The sequence below is a fragment of the Marmota monax genome, unplaced genomic scaffold, assembly GCF_021218885.2.
Source record: "Marmota monax isolate L192 unplaced genomic scaffold, Marmota_monax_Labrador192_F-V1.1 WCK01_AAM20220418_F8-fsc00083, whole genome shotgun sequence".
Lineage (NCBI taxonomy): Eukaryota > Metazoa > Chordata > Mammalia > Rodentia > Sciuridae > Marmota > Marmota monax.
This window is the reverse complement of record NW_026692848.1, coordinates 7,431,372-7,453,337: the sequence shown is the minus strand read 5'-3', so window position 1 is coordinate 7,453,337 and position 21,966 is coordinate 7,431,372. Positions and strand designations below refer to the sequence as shown.

At 56.2% G+C, this 21,966-nt stretch overlaps 1 protein-coding gene across 2 annotated transcripts in view; it reads left to right on the top strand.

Annotated features, from left to right (window-relative positions):
• The first annotated feature begins 8,302 nt into the window (after positions 1 to 8,302).
• The window catches only part of LOC124095896 (solute carrier family 22 member 1), a 30,267-nt gene continuing 16,603 nt past the window's right edge, over positions 8,303 to 21,966 (top strand). The window contains exons 1-7 of one of the 2 annotated variants that reach the window (XM_046449307.2): positions 8,303 to 8,923; positions 13,924 to 14,027; positions 14,463 to 14,617; positions 16,887 to 17,055; positions 18,340 to 18,532; positions 18,621 to 18,727; positions 21,071 to 21,285. In XM_046449307.2, coding sequence (XP_046305263.1) covers positions 8,513 to 8,923; positions 13,924 to 14,027; positions 14,463 to 14,617; positions 16,887 to 17,055; positions 18,340 to 18,532; positions 18,621 to 18,727; positions 21,071 to 21,285 — 1,354 coding nt within the window. In that variant the 5' untranslated portion in view covers positions 8,303 to 8,512. The remainder of the gene's footprint in view (positions 8,924 to 13,923; positions 14,028 to 14,462; positions 14,618 to 16,886; positions 17,056 to 18,339; positions 18,533 to 18,620; positions 18,728 to 21,070; positions 21,286 to 21,966) is intronic. The other variant, XM_046449309.2, reaches the window with a different exon arrangement.

Genomic DNA, 21,966 nt, shown 5'->3' with positions numbered 1-21,966 from the left:
CTTTGAACAAAGTGGAGAAGAAGGAAGCAGGGGAATGGAGACCCTTGGCCTCTCGCTGGCAGGGCCGGGCAGGGAGGCCCTGGCTGTGCCGACGCTGAGATGAAGGCTCAGGCTCGGGCTGGAAGGAGGTCCAGGGAAGAGCACGTTCTCCTTAGGAGGAGAAGCCCAGGCCAGGCTTTGGGGGTTGGTGTTTGTCTCTCATCTTTACCGTGCACCAGCCAGATTCAGAAGAAAACGCTACCACGCTACTTTGACGGTTCTGGTGTCAGAAGGAATCGGATCGTCTGGTTTCACTGGTGGTTATCCCGGGTGGGCAAGGATGGAATCTGGGCCTGCCCACCTTGTCCCATCCAGCCAGAGATGGCCTTGGGAACCCCCAGATACTCTGAACCAAGGAAAGGAAGGTGGGTGCAGAGGCCTGGGACATTTTCCTGGGCTCCAGGTTTCTTTCCTTTTTTCCAATTCGGAGGCAGAGCACCTTATGCCTGACTCACCCTGGTGGTGCCCTCGCCAGACACTTGAGCACGGCGCCTGACAAACCGGGGCCTCTCCACATGGCCACGGGGCCAGCACCAAAGCCAAGACACGAGCATGGCTGCATCATTACTAGTAAGCCTCAGGTCCCACTCAGGTGACACCAGCTGTCACAGTGCCTGTCTCAGAAAAGGGCCTGAGAGAACTGCTGGGTCCAGTCAGTGTGGTCCTCTAGTTTCCTTCAGTCTAGAAAGTGTCTCTTAATTTCTGTGACCTTGACCTGTCAGGTCATTTTCCCATCCCACTCAGGCTCTAGTGACCCTGATATGCACCCTCCTCACTGCCCCCACCACCACCACTGGGAGGAAGCCTGTCTGGCTCCACCCCACCTGGTGGCCTTGGGACTTGGTTGGTCAGGAGGGGTCAGGGAGAGGACCCCTGGGTAACTGCAGAATCATACTTGAATAGGAAGTCTTGTGGGCGGAAGGTGTGCGCCCGCATAGCAGCATCTCCCAAAGGGTGCCCCCTACACACCTCTTGATCTGTATGATTTTAACAGATGTTGTACAGAAAACAACAACAACAAAAAAAATAAACAGAAAGGATCTGGGCTCAAATGAGTTTGGAAAATGCTCAATGGAAGTGACAGCCTTTCTTGCTTTGAGATCTTTCAAGAGCTTTTAAGAAGCAGCGCCTGCTGAGTACACATGAAACTTCAATAGAAATGTGTCCAGGGAGCCTCCCGGAAGGAGTAGATATGTGCAGTGCTGGGAAATGCTCCCCTGGGCAGGGTTGGCTGTCACCCAGAGGGCCAAAGGGACTCCGCGGGTCCGTGGCTGTCCGCAGGAGAGCACGCTGTGGGTTCACAAATAAGGGCAAACAGGTATAAGGAGAAGCACTCAACCTCACTGACCAGGAAGGAAGTGCAGATCAGAACCACAATGAGCTACTTCCTCAGCCCTGTTGACTTGGAGAGAAAGAAAGGAAGTGAAGTCAGTGTCTCAGTAGAGACCTGCAGGCCAGGTTCACTGCAGCACTATCCACACAGCCTGGGCGTGGAAACAGTATCCATCGACAAAGGGATGGATCAAAAAAGGTGTGTGCACCTACAGCAGGTGCTATGCAGCCTTTAGAGAGGAGGTTCTGCCATCTGCAGCAATGAACGAATCTAGAGAACACTATATTAGGTGAAACAAGCCAGACTCAAGACCATGCACACCACCTCACTGTACGCAGAATATTAAAAACTCACAGAGGCAGAGAGCAGGATGGAGGAAATGGGAGATGTGGTCAGAGGCCACAAGCGTCCCCTGTTATGAGATGTACAGGTTGTGGCAGCCACCCTAAGGGTGGCAGCGGTAGTTACTAATACTTGATAGTGCGTTTGAAGTTTGCCAGAGGGTAGACCCTGCGTCCTCCCCACACACGAGGAGGTGATTAGGTGCCCGGTGTGTTAACTGGCTCCTCTGGGGACTCGTTTCACAGGGACGCACATATGAACCATCACATTAGACACCATAAATGTGTCTGATTTTTATCTGTCTGGCTGCCTCAGTAAAGCTGGAAAAGCAAGAGATATTGAGGCCTGAGAGAAGATCAGTGCCTGCTGCCTCAGAGCCCCCTTTCCCCAGAAGCCTGCCTTCTGCCCCAAGCTCCCCCTGGGGAGTTCTGTCCCCTGGGTCAAGCTACCCAAGAGTCGACCTTGGCAGCTACGCTGAAGTCCAACTGGTGCTTCTGAGCCCTCCTTCATGTTCCCCTGCATCTGAGAGCCGGGTACAGAGATTGCTACGGGTCAATTGTGTTTCTCTAGTTATCTACTGAAGTCCTAACCTCTAGGACCTCAGAGCGTGACCGTATTTGGAATCAGGGTCTGTACGGAGATGATCGAGTTGAAGTGAGGACATTAGGCCACTGTGACTGCTGTCCTTGTGGAAAGAGGGACAGGTGTAGAGGGAAGGTAATGTGAAGGGGCCCAGGAAGAAGACAGGCACCCACAGGCCAGGCAGAGAGGCCCGAGCAGGTCCTGCCTCACAGCCCCCAAAGATACCAGTCCTGCCGACACCTCCATTTTGGCCTTCCAGCCCCCAGAGCTGGGAGATGGCTCATTCCTGTTGTTGAGCCCCAGTGGGTGGCACTGCATTGTGGCAGCCTGGGGAAGCAGGTTCCGAGATGCAGGCTCCCCAGAGCTCAGCCTGCCTCACACACCGTGGCCCCTGGGTGAGGAGCCTGGGGCAGTGGCCCTTGGTCCAGGATGCCCCAGCCATGCCCACTCACTGCTTCTCTGTCCCTTGTGGCCTGTTACAGCCCATTTCATTACGATTCAGTGAAAATGAGATAAAATCATTTCCTTATCCATTCCAAAAGATGGTCCCAAATATCTTTCATCTACCAGGTTGCATGCTAGACTTGTGACAGGACGAGAAATTGTGACCATCCCTTCCCACCTGAAGCTCTGGGAGGTGAAAAATCTCCCTTCTACCCTCAGTTCTCTGCTGCAGCCCCCCTAGCAGACCACAGATTAGTGAGAGAAACCAGTTTAGGACACACGCACCTTGTACACACATGGGAGAAACTCAGGGGCAGAGTGACAGAGGTGGCTTGGAGCTCTGTAGAGAAATGACAGGATGAAGGAATATAGTTTTGGGCTTCTCGGGGTGGAAAACTGTAGGAAGTACCTATGTCTAGCAATACCTCTTATTTGTGGTTTTGCTTTCTGATTTCAGTTTACCTGAGGTTAACTGAGGGATAAAAATACCAAATGGAAATTCAATATTTTTTTCCAGAAATAATTCTTAAGTTAAAAAAAGTTTATAACAGCATATTTCCATAATTTTTCTATTTTCTTACTGATTTTCTTTTATAATTCAAAACTTTATTATAGGTATATGCAGGAAAAAACAGAGTCCCTAAAGAGTTTGGTGCTATTTGTGCTTTCAGGCATCCCAGAACATCTTGGAAGGTGTCCTCCATTGATAATGGGGACAACTGTATGGGAAACTCACGGCAGATGAAGGCTAGTTAGTCACGTGTGCTGTGTAGACACCTCTGGTGCCCTCACCAAGATGAAGAGGGTGGTCTCTAGTGGTCAACCTTTATCCACCTTAGGGAAGAGAGGAAGAAGGACAACTTTGAAAATGTATGACCTACTTGAAGGCCAATGAGGAAGAGGAGGCCAGGGAGCGTTCCTTACATCTACTTCTTAATGGCTTTCAGGTCAAAAGAATCCTTGGGCCCAAGTGACGTGTCTTAGGGTGGCATATTCAGCAGGAGCTGACAGACTCATGATACAGGGTCACATGTGCTCTCCAGGGGGCTGAGGCCGTGGGTACCATGTAACTCCTTGTGACTGGCGTTTGGATCCCCTATTGTGCCCGTGTTAGTCTGCCTGGGCTGCAGTAGCTCAAGGCCATCGGCTGGTGGCTTACCCCACAGACATTTACTCTCTTGGTTCTGGAACTATTCTCTGGGACCCCCACCCAGCAATGGACTATGTGAATACGCAGCCTCAGAGTGTTGGAGATGTGGCCAGAGGGCCTCGGAGAGGGGAGCGGGGATTTAACGCGTGGCTCTGGATCACCTGTGTGCTCAGCAAGTGGGGACAGGAGTGTCCTGGGAGCGCAAGACAGACTCAGGCCTGTAGATCTAGAGAGGCAAGGGACGCCGAGGTCGCCAATTGTCTCAACTTACGACTGCAGTCTGGCAGCAGTGGCCTGCAGGACAAGGAGGCCTGGGTCACTGTCAGGATTGGAGTGGGGAAACTGAGGCCTCAGACCTGGAGCAGCTGGGAGCGGACAGGTGTGCTGGGGAGAGGCAGGGCCTTGGAGGCCCTGGCTGAGACCCCTGCTCCCCAGCTTCTCAGCAGCATGTGACAAGGGTCCCCTGATGAGCTGGAGGTGAAGATGCTGTGTTAGAAGGTGCTGGGGTTAAGGATGTGCCCACCATGGCGGTCCCCTGGCAGCTGCCCCCTCACCCTCAGGATTGCTGGGTGGGCAGCGGGCCCAATTCCCGGGACCAACTTGCTGAGTCATGGCTGACTTCCCATCTTGTCTGTTTCCTGGCACCCGGCAACACTCCTTCAGGCAGAGACTGGTCAGCCCCCTTGTGCAGATGGCCACTTCACCAGAAGGCCCCCTGGATTCCAGGCAACACCTAGAGTGGCCTAGGAGGCCCATGCCTCCCCGCCACCCCCCACAGATCTGGGCTTGCCCTTGGACCTGGCTTCCTCCTCTCTTTCCAAGTGACCCGGCTTTGAGTGAATTGATTACTGAGACTTGGCCTGAGCCTGCCACATGACATGGGGCAGGTGACCTGCTGTCTTGGTCTGTTCTGGGTTGTTACAACAAAATATCTGAGATTGGGTAATTTATAAAGAAAAGAGGTTTATTTTGGTTCATGGTTCTGAAGGCTGGGGAGCCTAAGAGCATGGTGCTGGTGATGGCCTGGTGGTATCTCAGGTCAGACATCAAAAGTATAATTGGGGACATGTGGAGAAGAGAGGGGACAAAGTGGGCTGGACACTACCTAACAACATGCTCTTGCAGTAACTAACCTGTTCTCCAGGCACCTACGTTAATCCCTTCGTGAGGGTGGAACCCCATGACCCAAGTACCTCTTAACGTCCCCGCCACCTCTCCATACCGTTGTTCTAGTATGGGATTTCAGCATGTGTCTTGGCAGGGGCCACCCACCGCCAAAGCACAGCACCTGCCCTCCTGGCCACGGCTTCTCATGTGTAGCACAGCGGCCCTTGGTCCAGGCTGCCCCTGCCATGCCCACTCACTGCTTCTCTGTCCCTCGTGGGGCAGCATGCTCACAGGAACGGTGAGTTCTCGGTGGCCACAGCCCTCGCCACTCATCTCCCTTGAAGTGTCACTTGCCAGGGGTGCCTAGCCCTCCTTCTGTGGACCTGGACAGGAAAAGGGAGAACCCTGCAGGGACCAGCAAAAGCTAAGGGTCTGAGCCCACTGAGCTGGCGGGAGAAGCAGCTCCTTCCACAGAAGGAGAAGAGAGGAGAACGTGAGCCCTACCTGTGGGCCAACGAGGAAGAGGAGGCCAGGGAGCGTTCCTTACATCACTCTTAATGAACTTCAGGTCAAAGTAATCCCAAAGTAGGCCCAAGTGGCGTGTCCGGTGTGGCATATTCAGCAGGAGCTGACAGAATCATGACACAGGCCCCGGAGCTGGGCCGCTACCTTCCCCAGGGAGTGAGGGAGCAGTGGCGTCAGGCCTGGCCCGTGGGGCTGGGGCCGGGGAGGCCGGGTTCCTCCCCCGTAGGTTGAAAGTGGGACCTGCAGCCTGGCTGCTTCCCAAGCACACACCGGCACCCTTCTAAGGGGAGTGGGCACTTCGGGCTTGGCAGAGGGGGCGAGCCTCCAGCTCTGTGTGCATTCCTGGCCTGTCTCTGTGGAGGGCTTTGCCTGTGCCTCCTCCCTCCCAGCAGCAGCCCACAGGCTGAGCACTTCCAAGGAAGAAGACTCCCAGGGAGGGGGGTTTCAGAGCTGCCGCCCACACCACGCTTCTGACCAAGCCAGTGTGGATCCCTGGGCTTGAGGTGCCCACGGAGCAAAAAGACAAGAGAAAGGCACTCCCAGTGGCTCCTGTGTCACGTGAGGGACCTGGACCCTCGCCCATGTCAGGTGCCTCTAGGACTGAAGGGGGAGGGCGTGTTCTCTGCCTGGTGGTGCAGATCACCTCTCACCAGCAAGTGCAGGCCAAAGCCCAGTGCAGAGCTGGCCCTAACCTAGTCTCTCTGGGAACCCAGGCTGTTTCACAAACCGGGCTCCCAGGAGCCTGCCCTGGGGAGGCAGCGGCATCTGCTGAGGCCCCACGTGGGCTCCAGAAGGCAAAGGTCTGGTGGAGACCACCAGGTTTCTCTGTGTGGAGTGTGGAGGGGCCTCAGGACCCAGTCGGCCCCCCACATCCAAGGCAGGGAGCACTGATGAGCTGGGATGGGGGGATTCCAGGATGGAGGCCAGGGGACTCGACCGCCTGGTTCTGTTCTGTCCCGCGGTCAACAGACGCATGCTCTGCATTTCCCTGGAGCAGAGCAGGCGGCCCGGGCTGGAACCCTGGCTGGAGGTGGCCAGCCAGTGAGGCTGCCTATATACCCCCAGCAGGCCAAAGAGCAGAGGGTCGGTTGGTCCATGCCAGCCTCCAGCCCTGCCCTGCCGTGGAGGCCCTGGCCTCAGAAACAAGCCTGGGCACGTGGAGCGTAAGTATACAGCATGGACTCTGCAGACAGGGCGGTGGCACCAGCACAGCTGGAGCCCAGCCAAGCCCACCCCTCCAGGCTGCACCTGTGCCCAGGACCCAGGGTCTGCCGGTCTGTCACTGTGTAACCACCTGCTCTCAGTGCCAGCCATAGGCCAGCTTCTGTGGGTGGAGAGCATGGCTACCCGGCAGCTGCACCCTGCAGCCAGGGTCCAGCCAGGGCTGTGGCCTCATCACAAAGGCTTGCCTGGAGAAGACGCACTGCCCAGCCTACGTGATTATCACAGGACTCGGGGTCTTGGTTTCTCGCTGGTTATCAGCCCGGGTGCCTCAGGACCTTGCCAGGGCCACTTGCTTCCTCAAGCCAAGGGGAGAGAGGCTGCAGAAGATGCAATTGCAACCTGTGTGTGTGTGTGCGTGCGTGTGTGTGTGTGTCTGTGTGTGCGTTACTGGGGATTGACCCAGGGGTGCTCCGCCACTAAGCCATACCCCTCCTTGGTTTTTATTTGAGGTAAGGTTTCCATATGTTGCTCAGGCTGGACTCGAACTTTTGATCCTCCTGTCTCAGCCTCCTGAATAGCTGGGATTACAGGTGTTCATGTGCCACCGGGGATGGCTGGATGCTGCAACCTTATGTGACATAATCACAGAGGTGTCACCATGACATTTGCTATTTTCATCTGGTGGAAAAGGTTCTGCACACTCAAGGTGTGAACACTGGGAGGCGGGGTCTGGGGCCACCTGGCAGGGGCCTGGCACACCCTGCCTGACTCCCTTCTCCCCTTGCTCAGTCTGCTAACTGGTAAGGTCCATGTGGGCAAAGGGGCAGTGTTAGGGGGCTCCCTGGCCCTGCTGGCTGTGGTCACTGCTCTGGTGATTGTTCCTTTACAGGTCTGTCTCCCCGACAGATTGTGAGCTGCTTAGAGTTGGGAACTGTCCCAGCTCCGAGGTCCATGGCCTGTCATAGTATTGGAAATGCTATGATGTTAGGGGTAGGTTTAGGGTTAGGGTTAGGGTTGTGGAATGAACCCAGGACCCAACAAACAGCTGGTGACAGGTCCTCAGGGCAGCGCTGGATGGTAAAGCCCGGATCTCCACTGAGAACTCTGACGGCGCTCTTGAGTCCCCCTGCCTTGCTCTCCAGGTGTGGGGAGGGCCCGGCAATGGCACCGACCCCAAGGCTGTCACGAGAAGGAGTGTATCGGCACTCGTCTTGGCCTGAGGCTGGTGTTTCTGACCTGGATGGTCACCGAGTGGCCTGTGGTTCTTCATTACCCCCTTTTCCCTGAGTTTCTGGTCCTAAATCCCCTGAGCCCAACAGAGCAGAGGCCTGAGGGCCTGCACCTGTGTGCGGGGCAGGCTCCACGGAGGTGGCTGGGAAGGAGGCTGTGCAGGCCTGTGGCCCCCGTTAGGCCTGCAGGCTGAGATGAAAAGGCAGGCAGCTCGTCACCAGGGCTTATCAGGTTATAGGAATTTCTTTAATAGATAATCTCATTGGAGGGGCCTGGGGGAGGAGGGCTCCTGGCCTGCGGCCTGCCCCTCCTCCTGCTCTGGGTGGACTCCGGTGCCCTCGGGGCCTGCGCTGAGCTGACTGGTTTCCCAGCAGAGCAAACAGTGGCCGAGAGTGGCCGTTGCGTGCTTTCTACCCTTGCCCTCATACCAGCCCGGGGGTAAAAGGTCGTTGCTAGTTGGTGGCTTTCCAGATGTATCATGCCTGGGCAGAAACTGGATTTCAAACCTCCCATTTCAAAGAACTTTAAGAGACACTGAATGCGGCCACTGCAGACGGGAGCAGGTCTGGCCAAATTGGCGGGGGTGCTGACCAGCCATGCCCACCGTGGACGATGTCTTAGAGCAGGTGGGGGAGTTTGGCTGGTACCAGAAGCGAGTCTTCCTCACACTATGCCTCACCTCGGCGGCCTTAGCCCCCATCTACCTGGGCATCGTCTTCTTGGGCTTCAGCCCCCCCCACCACTGCCGGAGCCCCGGGGTGTCTGAGCTGAGCCAGCGATGCGGCTGGAGCCCAGCGGAGGAGCTAAACTATACCGTGCCAGGTCTGGGGGCTGCGGATGAGGCCTTCCTCCGCCAGTGCATGCAGTATGAGGTGGATTGGAACCAGAGCACCCTCAGCTGCGTGGACCCTCTGGCCAGCCTGGCTGCCAACAGGAGCCACCTGCCACTTGTCCCCTGTCAGCATGGCTGGGTGTACGACACTCCTGGCTCCTCCATCGTCACTGAGGTAGGCAGAGGTTCTGTATTCAGGGTAATGTGGAGACTTCAGGGACAGGCAGGAGATGTACAGCAAGCCCGTCTGGCTCAGTTTCTCAACAGACAAGAGGGCAGGGTCCTGGTCCGTGCGCAGGTCGAGGTGTTGGGCTGTGTCCTGGCCTCCTGCATTCTTTGTCACAAACTCTGGGTGTAGGAGGAGGCTGGGCCTCTGGGAGGACAGAACGCAGATGCACTGCATTGTTGGGATTTACAGGGAGTCTGAGGGCTTCTCTACTCCTGCCCCACTGGCTTTTCCCAGAGCCTACAACTTCACGTCTGTGCTTCCCCATGGTTGGTATTATGAAACTCCCCCCCCCCCCAGTGGTGACAGGTGACCTAAATGACGGTCACTGAGGTGGTGTGGAGTCGCCTTGACTTTGGTTGATCCCAGACATGCTCCTTACTAGCTGAGCATCACTGGGTAAGTTACTCAGCCTCTCTGAGTCTTCATCATTGAACTGGGATCATAAGACCTTGCCACACAGTGTTCTGGGATTCAGCTGACAACCGTGATTAAGGCATTATGCTGTGTGGTCCTGCTTGTGTCCTGTGGGGCAGGGCAGTGGTGTCCAAGGGGCCTTGCTTAGATGATTTAATTGGTTCTTTGAGCATTTGCTTTGAGAAGTTTTTAGTAAAAAGTGACACGATATTTTCTCCCTTTATGGACCTTTTGTGGGCACTTGGCCAACTGGAGAAGCCATAGGCCTAGACCCATTCAGAGGCTGTTAGCCATGGCTTGGCTTTGGTGAGGACATCATACATCCAGAACAGGAGGACACCCTCCCACACCCGCCCCCCACTGTCCATCGCCCCTCCGCCTGCTCAGGGCTTCTCAGTCTCCTTCCTTTCACCCCTTTCCTCGGTGGCTTCAGTGCCAACATGTTTAGGGCTCTTCCTGGTGGAAAGGCCAGTGTCCCCTCCCCTGACATGATCAACACTCAGCCTGCTCACCTGGGGAGAGCAGGTGCTGGGGCAACTGCCTTACATGCTGTTGAGTGGACACAGTCCCCAAGGCATCCTCTAGTGGTGGCTAAGTTGCCTGGGTCACCTGCCAGGGGTGTTCCACCCTGTGGGACCCAAACGGGAACCTGCTGTTCTCTGGGCCAAGGCACACTGTGCAGGAAAGGACTCCGTGCAGACACTGCCCAGGCACTCGTCCATCTGTCCATCTCCAATGAACATGTTCTGAGCTCTCCCTCAGTCCTAGCACTGGTGGTGACCCTGCAAGGGGACAGAGGAGTTGTGTGAAGTTCCCTCATAGAGTCTGCAGTCTCAGGGAGGGTGTGGGTCCACTAGTGACAGTCTCAGTGGGGCCTGGGAGGTGCTGTGCGCAGGGCAGAGGGGCCGGGGCTCTGAGGAGGAGAGTGCTCAGGCCGGCTGCTCACAGCTGCTCATCTGAGCTGAGCCTCAGGGTGATTTGGCCAGCAAGGGGAGCCGGTGGTGGTGGAGGGGGTAGGCAAGGGCAGTTAGTAAATCCCAGGCCCAGGGAACAGCGTGAGTCAAGTTCAAGAGTCAGCTAACTTGTGCCACCTCGGGGAGTTATGGAGTCCTCAGGGTTACCAGATAAAATATAGGGTACCCTGTTAAATTTGAATTTCAAATAATAGAATTTTTAAAATTTTTGAGTTGGGTTCTTGCTATGCTGCCCAAACTGGTCTCAAAGTCCTGGATTGAAGTGATCCTCCTGCCTCAGGCTACTGAGGAGCTGGGACTGCAGGCACGTGACACTGGACCTGGCTAGATAATGCCATTTTGTTTTTTAGGATAGTTATATTTTGGATATTGCACAATATTTTATATTGATAACTGGGTTTGGGAATACAGATATTTCATGGAATGTATTTATGCTAAAAAGATTATTGCTTATCTGAAATTCAGATTTAACAGGGCACTCTGTATTTTTATTCGCTACATCTGGCAAACCTACCTTAAGGCTAAATGAAGGGGTTTGGTCTTATTTGGGCAAAGGAGCAAGACAATCCTAACTAGACCCAGTGACTGGGCTGGAAGCAGGTTGGTGGTGGGATCGGAGTCTTCTGAAATAGGGAGATGCAGGAAGCGGCCAAGAAAAGAGCCCAGATGAGAAATGTCAATCCACACGGTTGTCATGGCGATGAAATGCCTCCGCGCTGGAAGGCTACGGGGAAGTCGCTGCGGGTCAGGGAGAAGGAAGGAGGGGGCTGCGCTGCGGGTCAGGGAGAAGGAGGGGTGCCGGAGTACGGCTGCAGCAAATAACCGGGGGGTGACGAACAACTTGTGTACGTTGATACAGCAGGAGTGGAAGCCCGTTTATTGCAGGACAGGAGCAGTATTTATACATTCCACACAGCTTATCTAATTAGCATAAACTAGATACATCAGTCAACCAATCAGGAATCTCCACACTTAATGGCTCGCTTTTGTTACTGCGGGTTCTGGCCTGAGGGGAGCAGGCAAAGGGAGCCACTGAGCCCTGGGCTGAGGACCAGGAGCTGCAGAAACGGGGAGGAGGGGCCAGAGGCAGGAGGCCAGAAGAGGTTCACAGAAGCGACTGGCTCTGTGTAGTGAAGAGGGGCTCCAAATGAGCCCCAAAGCGAGAGCTCTGGTGAGGACTTTGAGAGTCCTGGGACTGTGACCAGCAGGGACAGTGAGGGCGAGCCGCTTTCAGGAGGAGTGTCCACGGTGCTGGACTGAGTCTGCGGGTGCTGGGACTCGCGCAGAAGGAAGAGCAGCGTGGGGCACGTCAGGCAGGAGGCAGAGGAAACCGGCCCCATTTTAATTCTCCCCTCAGCGGCTCTCAGGCTGCCCTCCCGTCCCTCCCTATCCTGAACTGGAGACTATTCTTGAGGATTGACTGTAGTTATCCGTCTCTGTAGAACTGATGTTTAACCGAGGGTTGCCTTGGACCTTGGAACTGCTGGAGGAGGAAGATGAACGACCCTGTTTGAACACCAGGTTCAACTCCCTCTTCAAGGCTTGGGGACTAGGCTCCTGGGGAAGGGATGTGATGTCCCTGGCTCTTGACTCCCCATCAGGAGGGTCTGCTCTGCCTGCCCTGGCTTCAGCCGTAGCCCCACACCAGCCCAGGCGGCCACTGCTTCCTCTAGGCCTGAGCACAGAGTGAGAGGGGCCATTCCCCGGGCAGAGGTGGGGGGAGGTGGTCAGGCCGCTGCATCCCAAGCCTGCCTAGTCCTGCGTGGCCACCTGCATTCCCACTTGTGACCACGGAGAATAGGGATTTTAACAATCCCTGTTGTTTTCTCTACTGTGCTGGAAAGGGCCCAGTGGATGGGCCTAGAACACCTCCTCTGGCCCTCTTTTGTGCCAACCGGCCTCTCTGTGGGGCCAGGCCTGTGTCCCCAGGGTGCACACATGAGCCTGCGTGTGGTGGCTCTAGGAACTGATCCCCACAGCTTGGCAGTGTCCACCCTTGCGGGCAGTGGGGTTGGAAGTGAGGCTGAAAGAGACCGGCTTCCTCCAGCCCCAGGGAGGGTCTGGCTGTGCATGAAGCCCGGGCAAGGTGGCCACCAGAGCCTGTCAGGAGGGGGACGGGGCAACTGACAGAGGCACAGACTTGCAAAGATGGAATGAAACCAGAGCAGCGGCCAGGAAGGGATGAGTGAGGCCAGGGGTCACAGTTCCACGTCCCTTTCCACCCCGTGACTTCAGTGCTGTAGAGCACTGTCCCTCTTGATATGGGGGACGTTCAAGCAGACCCTGGCAGCTGGAGCCACACCCTGGGACAGCCAGATAACCCAAGATGAGCTCTCCTCCTGTGTTCCAACGCCCGAGCCCAGGGCGCAGGAAAACCTGTGGGTCCACTGCTGCAGAATGGCAGCCTGGGAGGGCCACCTGGGAGAGGCTCCACTGGAAGGTGTGCTTCCAGTCACATTTCAAAGGAAATGAACCTTGGGATTGGTGGAGAGAATGAGTGACACTGAGCTTGTCACTCCATAGGACAGGACGGCTGATGGCAAGGTTTATGTTTGTTCCTGAAAGTCCACATAATGCAGAGTGTTCACTCCATTGCAGAAAACACGTCGTTCACGCCGAGGAACGCATCTGCCGATGACACCGGGCCGGCTGAGTTCAGCCTGAGACTCTGAATGTCTGACCCCGGGACAACTTTGGACATGTGGGGAGGGATAATAAAACACTTTTTAAAATCAGACAAAGCCCTTGAGCTCACAGGGTGAGGCAGGACAGGTCCACATGCCTGTTTCAGTTGGGGACTGGGGCTCCAAGTCGCCAGGTGGCTTACTGCCATCACGCTCCGCAGTGCTGCTTGTTTGATGGAGCCATGAATCGGAAGCAAGGAGAGAGGGGGACAGGAGGGCAGGAAGCCCAGGAAGGGCAGCAGGAGGGGGCAGAAAGCCCAGCTCCTGCCTCCCCGCCTCTGGTCTCCCTGGAGTCCACTCTTCTATGGCTTGCGTCACGTGGGGCCCTCTGAGTCTCCTCCTACCTGTCACATGTCACCCCATGAGACTACAGTGCTGGCCACCCCTAGACGCCAGAATGTCTCACCCCTGCCTCTGCCCTCCTCAGGTGCCACTCAGTTGTGACAGAATGTCCACTGTCACTGGTGGAATTTATCCAATTAAACACATGGAGGATCCTCAACTGACTCTGGAAAACATCCTATGTTTCTTCTGCTACATTTATTTTTTGGGAAAGCACGAGGCTCTACTTTTTTCTAGAGAACTGACCTGGCAGCCACGTCTCCTCTGAGGTCTACCTGTTCTTGCTCCTTTTCCAAAGTCATTTTGTCCTTTGACAGTCGACTATGAAGGACAAAGCACAGGACCACAGCTGCTTTAGCAAATGTCACTTTGAGGGTGTTAGAGGAGTGTGTTGATGCTCATTGTCTTGTGTCTTAGGAAACCGTGCAAGGGACAACCTGAAGCTCTCCGAGGGGCCTGGCCTTGTCTGGAGGGAGGGTGGAAGGTGTGGTTCTGGCTCACGTGCCCTTCTGTTCTGGGTCCCTGGTGGCAGTTTAACCTGGTGTGTGCCAACGCCTGGAAGGTGGACCTCTTTCAGTCCTGCGTGAACCTGGGCTTCTTCCTTGGGTCCCTGGGCATCGGCTACATCGCAGACAGGTGAGTGAAGGCTGGTCCTGTCAAGTTCCCCACCGCGCCAAGAGAGGGTTGGGGCAGGGGTGGAGGACATGGCCAGTTGGAGCCCGTTGCAGAAGGTGGCAGAGATGGGACGTGGTGGCAGTTTCCAGCTGCTGTGAGGCTGCCTGGGGGAGGAAGGTGAAGCCAGGTACAGATCAGAGGTGGGGCAGGGGCCCAGGGAAAGGAGAGTGAGTCAAGGTGTGTCACAGCCCATGGGTGGACGGGTCATCTTGAGAAGAGGGATGCTGGCCAGGCACACTCCTGAGGCAGGGCTCGTGGTGAGGCAGGAGTTCCACCTGAGGTGCAGAACTGGGAGCTGTGTGGGCGCGGCCTGCCAGGCCCAGGAGGGGTGTCCGTGGGCAGGTGGGGTGACTCTGGCCCAGGTCCTCAGCCTCCTCCCGCCTCTTGTCTCTTCAGGTTTGGCCGTAAGCTGTGTCTCCTGGCGACCTCGCTGGTCATGGCCCTGTCCGGTGTGCTGACAGCCGTGTCCCCAGACTACACGTCCATGCTGCTCTTTCGCCTGCTGCAGGGGATGGTCAGCAAGGGCACCTGGATGTCTGGCTACACCCTGAGTAATCACCCAGGGCTGACGTCTCCCTGGGCCCAGGGAGGGGGCAGTGGGTGGAAGGGGGCCGGGGGGGGGTGCGTTCAGAGGGAAGGGGAGTCTTCAGGGTAGAGAATTGTGGTAGTTAATTGTGTGTCCTGTGCCCGGGCAGGCGTGGGTAGGTGTGGCCTCCTTTTCTCCTCTGTGGCTGTGGGGGGGCTGCAGGAAGCCAAGCCGGTGTGGGGGGGAGTGTTTTAAGTATGAAAGAGCCAGCAACTCCTTAAAAGAAATAGAACTCAGATGGCTTAAATGACAGTCCAGAGCTAGCAGGAAAGGACAGAGGAGACAGACACCATGAGCTTTTAAAAACCCAGGAGCAGTCTGCACATGAGCTTTTCTTTATTCTACGAAGGGTCGGAACAGAAAACAGGAATTCCCTCCTTGGAGGAAAGCAAATAAAAGAGTCACCTGAACTCTCCTGAGCCCAGGGATGGGGCCCAGCGGCCCAGGGAAGCTAAGCCACATTTCTGCTCTTTCAAGAAAAAAAAACAAATAGCCAGGCTGCTCCTCTAAAACTGGTGTCCTATGGCTTGGCTTTCCGAGGGCAGTTCACGAGGGCCTGGAGAAACCGTGTTCCTGCCTCGAGAACCTCGAGCACTTGGTTACGTCTGGTGGTTCAGCTGAGGTCCCGTGTGCTCCGCAGGCGCTGCTTGGTGCATGGAGAGAGGAGCAGCTGGGGTAGATCCATGCTCCAGCACCGGGCAGCGGTGTGATCTGGGGCAAGGGCCATGATCTCTCTGTGCCTCAGAAGCTTCAAAATGGGAATATGATGGTGCCCTCTTTCCTGGGGTTGCTGTAAGGAGCCGGTACTTTGCCCTGGGTGTAGGGTAGGCTCAGACCAATGCCCGCTATGGCGTCGCCCCTCTAATTGTCACTGGTGCTGCTTGGCAGGCAATGGTAGGGGCTGGGGTGCTGAGATAGATAAGGTGTCCTCCTCCTTTGGGAGCTCATGGGAAGGCCAGGGGCAGGTGCCAAAATGGGCATTTAGCCAAGAGCCCTCGGAGACTTCTGTCCCTCGATGTGCTTCTCCAGTTGCTCAGGACACACGCTACCTGGCTCTCCTCTTGCTTACTGGTGGCTCCTTCTCATCTCTTCTCTTGGCTCCTGATTAACATGGCAGGACCCCAAGGCAGCAGGCTGTAGTCGTCCTCCATCCCAGACCCCCAGCTGTGCCCAGTGAACACCTCGCAGTCAACACCACATCCCCTTTCCAGCTCCCACGCCTCCAGTCCACCAGTGAACCTCGTATTGGCTGTATTTCCAAAATGCACACAGAACCCTGCCCTCCTCGTGACCTCTGCTGGTCCACGCCACCACCGTTGCCCCATCTCCCAACAGGCCTCCCGGCTGCACCCACGGCCAGCTGTGAGCAGGGCTGCAGGGTGAGCCTTTGGAGACAGGCCGTGGCTTGTGGCTCTCCCACAGCGACTTTCCCTTCCACTCAGTAAGAGGCAACGTTCCTGTGATGTCCCGCAGGCCCCCCAGAATCGCCTTCCCCAGATTCAGCCCCCATTCGCCTGTTTTCCTGATTGACCCCCTGCAACCCGAGAGTCTCCTTACAGTTCCCCTCCAGACCGTGGGCATCCTGCCACTGGACTGAGCCTCCCTGTCATCTGCGTGGCTGCCTCTCCCACCCCGTCTGTGTCTCGGCTCCAATTCCGTCCATCTGTCCCACCAGTCCTGTGTAAACGGCCTCCCTCCCGCCACGTTCCTGATCTGCCTTCTTCTTGCTGTTTGTTCCCCCACGGTGCAGACACATTCCAACCTAGTATTTAATATAAATATACACCACGTGGGTTGCCTGCCACCAGAACAGGAGACCTCTCGTGCCCTCGAGCATCCTAACAGAGAGAACAGCCCCATCCCCCGTAGACACTTAGCTGTGCAAAGCTGATGGTCCCCAAGAATGTCCAGCTCAGCCTAGAGCTCCTAGGGGAAGATGTGGGAAGAGAGCCTGAGTCTGAAGCCCAGGAGAGAAACATGGAAGGAGGAGCCCGAGAAAGAGCAGTCGGAAGGCCCAGGGCCCCCCGGCTGCCCGGGAGTCTGGGCTGGGCCAGTTGGTGGAGGTAGGCAGAGAAGCTGGGCAAGCAGGTGTGGTTTGGGGGCCAAATGAGGGCCACACAGAGAGGAGCTGGGAGCAGGCTGGGCCAGGCTGGGGCTTGGGAGAAGAGGCCAGTGGGAGTGGACCTCTCAGACCTGCCTCCCCCGGGGTCCAGCGGTGACTTTCTTTGTTTCAGTCACAGAGTGTGTCGGCTCAGGCTACAGAAGGACAGTGGCGATCCTGTACCAGGTGGCCTTCACCGTGGGGCTGTTGGGGCTCTCTTGGCTGGCCTATGCCATTCCCCACTGGCGCTGGCTCCAGCTGGCCGTGTCCCTGCCCACCTTCTTCTTCCTGCTCTACTACTGGTAATGTGTCCCCCGCAAATCTGCACAGCTTCCTGCTCTAAGGCCTGTCGCTCTGGGGCCAGGCTCCGTGGGACGGAGGGCCCCTCTGTCACACGGGCCACCTTCCAAGGGGCCATGGTGTCCATATGCGTGAGGCAGAGCTGCTCCCGGAGACTGTGCCCGTGGGCCATTTCTGCCCTCAGGCTGTCCTGATGTTGCCAGATGACCCCGATGGCATTGGGCGCTGTCCTCAGACAGAGCCGGTCCAAATCCATACCCCCCCCCCCCGATAGACGGGAGCGATGCCACAGTCAGACTAAAGTCCAGGAGCACAGCGCTGCCTGCCCAGCCCGAGGCTTCCAATGAGCACCTTCCAGAAACACGAAGCCCAGCTGCCCGCACTGAGATGCCCTCAGTGGTCCCTTCTCATGGCTGGGTGAGGGGGCAGGTTTCCAGGTGCTGCTCTGCAGCCCAGAGGAATCTTGGAGACGATCTGCCTACAGTGTCTAGTACAAGGAACAGGGTCATTTTACCACCAGGGCTCTGCCTCCTGCAGCCCTGTGAGGCTCCCGTGGTCCGGCATGGAGCACCCTTGGAGCTCCCCCCGACCCCCCGTCTATAAGTAATAATGGCATTGACAAGGCTCTGACACCCCTCTAACCCAGCCACATAGTAGGTATTTGATCTTGGTTGAGTCAATTTATGAATGAATGAATGTATGAATGATTGAAAGGCTGCCCAGGGTAGGGTGTCCCTGGGAAACGTGTGCACTGCGTCACTGCGAAACAGAACTAGTCCAAATGAGGTGTTGTTCTTAAGAGCCGTGAGCACCTTGTAGGGTCTGGCAGGAAAACCAGCTCCACAGATAAGCGTCATCGTGGAGGGAAGAGGAAACAGCAGAGGGAAATATCTGTGCACCTTCTGCCACGGTTCTGCTGAGGGTGGACCTGGAGTAGACCCATCCTCTCCGGGTGAAAGCTGGCCCCCAAGCATTGCTTGGTGATGGACGGAGGGGGCCCGCTCCTGGAGACATGGGGCCCTGCTCCACAGAAAGAAGACTAATGGGGGGCTGTGGTCCCTTCTTTCTGTGAATCTTAGCAGGTGACCTGAGTCTGAGTGACCCTCAGAGCTCATGCCAGGGCCACACGGGCCAGCACACAATAGCCCTGGGCCTCATCCACAAGCAGTTCGAGGAATCACAGTTCCAACCTGGGGAGGGGGTGTCTCTGACAACTGCACCCTCTCCTCAGCATTTCGTCAGGTGAGTTCTGGGGAATGCCACCTGGTGATGCACTGTGTCCCTAGGTGTGTGCCGGAGTCGCCCCGATGGCTGCTGTCACAGAAGAGAAACACTCAAGCAATAAAGATAATGAACCACATCGCCCGGAAGAATGGGAAATCGCCTCCTGCTGACCTACAGGTGGACCAGGAAGGGCTCTCACTTCCCGGACCTGGGGCCTCTGGGGCTGCCCGGGGAAGTGGTGGAGCTGTGCTCGAGGTCAGGGTGTGATAGCCATCAGTGGCAGTGGCCCCCCGGGGACCACCCCACTCACAGCTTGGGTGGGTGACGATCTTCTCCCTCCTAGATCCTCTCTCTGGAAGAGGACGACACCGAAAAGCGGAGCCCTTCCTTTATAGACCTGTTCCGCACGCCCAACCTGAGGAAGCACACCTGCATCCTGATGTACATATGGTGAGGCCTTGCCCCGCTGCCCGCAGGCTGGCCTGCAGCGCTGCCCCAACGCGGGGTGCAAAAGAAAGTCCCCAGCATGGTTCAGGTGTAGAGAGAGCGGGGCGAGAGGCCATCTCAGAACAGTGGTCAGCAGTCAGAGAGCTCCGAGGGGCCTTATCTCCCTGGGGGCTGGGTCATGGGGAAGGCCCGTTTGGACAGGAAGGACAGTTACTGGGCCGTGGAGTGGCAGAGAGGAGCTGCAGCTGCCTCAACTCTACGAAGCCTCCTCTGTGGGGAGCAGCAGGTCTTGACATCGTGTCGGAAGGTGGAGGGATTGATGACATCAATCAGGAAAGCTGAGCCCTTCAAAGGGGAGACCCCTTTCTTTTCTCACATCTAAAAACCTAAGGACCCTCTTGAGGGTCTCTCTGTGCCTTCATTAGCCATTGGTTAGAACTCCCGTGCACTCCCGCCATACCCCTCGCCCACGCCAGGGGTCTGCTCCTCTCTCAGTGGCTAGCAAGGGAAGGGACCCAGCCTGTTGGATTGGCTCCTCCATATGGGCATCCCTCAGAACAAAGTGATTCTTAAGTTGCTCTCTGACACAGGGTCCTCAGCGGCCAGACCCTGGGGGAAGTTCCTCTTCCCAGTAGCAGCTGCTGGCACTAACACCTAAGGCTTTATTTGAAGAAGGAGTCGACCTAGTAGGGCAGTGCCTGGCGCATGGTAGCCCCTCAGTAAATATTTGCTGAAAGTTGAATGAGTAACTGCTGTTCCACGGAATCCACTCAGGGTGTTAGATACTGGGCTCACCCTGCCCTGCCCCTGCCTCGAACTCACCAGCCCTGTCCCTGAGTTTGCCCTGGGGTCCTGCACCCAACCACAGAGTGAGCCCTTGCAGAGCCCCGTGTAGCTGGCGGGTTTCCGTGGTGCCTGATTCTGCAGCCCCTCTGTGGGCAGCCTGCAGACAGGAGTGATTGCTCACTCACCCGGGCTGCTCAGTTTCCCCTGCACCCCAAGCACATACCTCTCAAGGTGGCATTTGATGCCTCTGTTACGGCCACCCCCATCCAGGCAAATCTCGATACTGGCTGCCGGCACGCTCTGCAGACTTCCTGATCCACTGAGAATAGAGCCAGGTTTCTTTTTCCGACCTGCAAGTAAGGCTTTATGTGATCTGGCCCCTGACACCTTCTCCCACTGTCCCTCCTATGCCCCACCTGCTTCTCTTCATTCTGCAAACTGGGAATCTGCCCACCACTTCCTGGCTGTGTTTCCTTTAGAAAGAGCCTCAGTCTCTCTGTGACTAAGTGTCCTCATCAGCAATGGAAGCAATAACAGTATCTAGCTCATAGGGGAATTAAAGAGATGATCTGTGTAGAGCGCTTGGAACAGTGTGGGGTACAGATACAGCAAATGCTCAGTGAGCACAGGTTTTTTTTTTTTTTTTTTTTGTTGTTGTTATTTTAATATGTACATGCAATTCATGGGTTCTGCCTGAAGGTGGCAGCCCTGCTCATTTATCACCTGGTGTGTGGACAGGCAAATTCAAGTTGTAGGTTCTTTTCTCTTGAGCCCATCTCCTCATCAGCAGTGTGTGACAGTTTCCACTTCACTGGCCAAATGGTGCGGGGGGTGGCTCCGGTTCCCTAAACTCACTAAGCTACAGGTGTGTGCATTATTCTTGTTTGTTTGTTTTCCTTTTGACCCTTTTGTCCAATCAGCAATGACAAGAAACAAAAGCCCCACAAGTATCCTCTGGCTGAGGCTTTTATAAAACAAGGGGGGCACATTAATTAGGAACATCAGTTGCCATCTCAGTTTCGGAGCACACAGGCAATTTGCATGCTGGGACAAGATCTGGATTTCTTATTGAGCAAAGTCTCGTTGAACAATGTAGACACAGATATGATCTAAGAGGCTCTAGTTTCCAAAATGATATCCCCCCAGTGACACACAGCACCCTCCGACTGTACTGGAGAGCGGGCAGTTTAGGAAGGCCCCGCCATCTGTGTCTGTGTCCTGTGACCTACAGATAGAGGGCCCTGCAGGCGCATGGGGCAACGATCAGTGCCCGTTAAAGATGGTGCTGTGAGGTTCAGGGCCTCCGCTCTGTTGTGCCCAGGATCCTTGACCTTGTTACCATGGTGATGACGATGGTAACGGCGAAAGCTCGTAAGCATAAGGCATCCTCTCACATCATTAAAGGAATTTGTCTTCAAGGGCCCTTCTATCGCCCTCTTTTTGCATTGCTCTAGAACATTCTATGCCAGTGACACATTCTCTCCAGTGGGTGGGGGCGCCCTCCCTGAGCTGCTGGTCCCCTGCAGAGCTTGCCTTTGACTGGGCTCTCCTCTCGCCCAGGTTCTCCTGCGCTGTGGTCTACCAGGGCCTGGTCATGCACATGGGGGCCACCAGCAGGAACCTCTACCTGGACTTCTTCTTCTCCGCGCTGGTTGAACTCCCTGCGGCTCTCATCATCCTCGTCACCATTGACCGTGCTGGCCGCATCTACCCGTTAGCCTTGTCCAGTCTGGTGGCCGGGGCAGCCTGCTTGGTCATGCTGTTTATCTCACAAGGTGAGTGGCCTGTGTTCGTTGTCTTCCAGGGAACTGGGCTTTGATAAGCCCCTGTATCAAGAACAAAGGGTGTCACCTTCATTCACCATCTCTCCTTAACAATTTAAATGGGGGTCTGACTAATACATAACGAGCACTTTATAACTGTGTGGTTTGGTGAACCTGGACTTGTGGACACCCAGGCGGCATGGGCTGAGCGCCCTCCCCCAGCACCTCGGCTGTCCTTCCCGCTCCGTCACACCAGATCCGTGCAGCCCTGCCCGCCCGCCTGCCGCCCTGGCCTCTGTGGACGCAGATCAGTCCTCCTGTTCCTGAGCGGCCCAGCCGTGTTGCAGGAAGCTGCCTTTCCTGTCTGCCCTGCGGCTCCTCCATGCACACGGAGAGGAGAGAAATGTAGACCCACCAGGAGAGAGATTCAGGCAGGGAGCAGCAGGAAGGGGGACGGGAGGAGAGGGCTCAGCCTGGAGCTCGGCTGGACTGGCATTGGGTGGCAAGCATCAGATGAGGTCCCCTGTGAGCCAGGAGACAGCAACCCTGGACGGTTCCCCAAGCACAGCAGGAAAGCACTGGTGGCTTTGGGTGGGAGCCGCTCAGTCTGACCTCAATGTAAACGTATCCCTCTGACTGCTGTAACATGTGGCCCCGGCCAGCAGGGCAGAGTGGACGCAGCTGTTCTCTGAG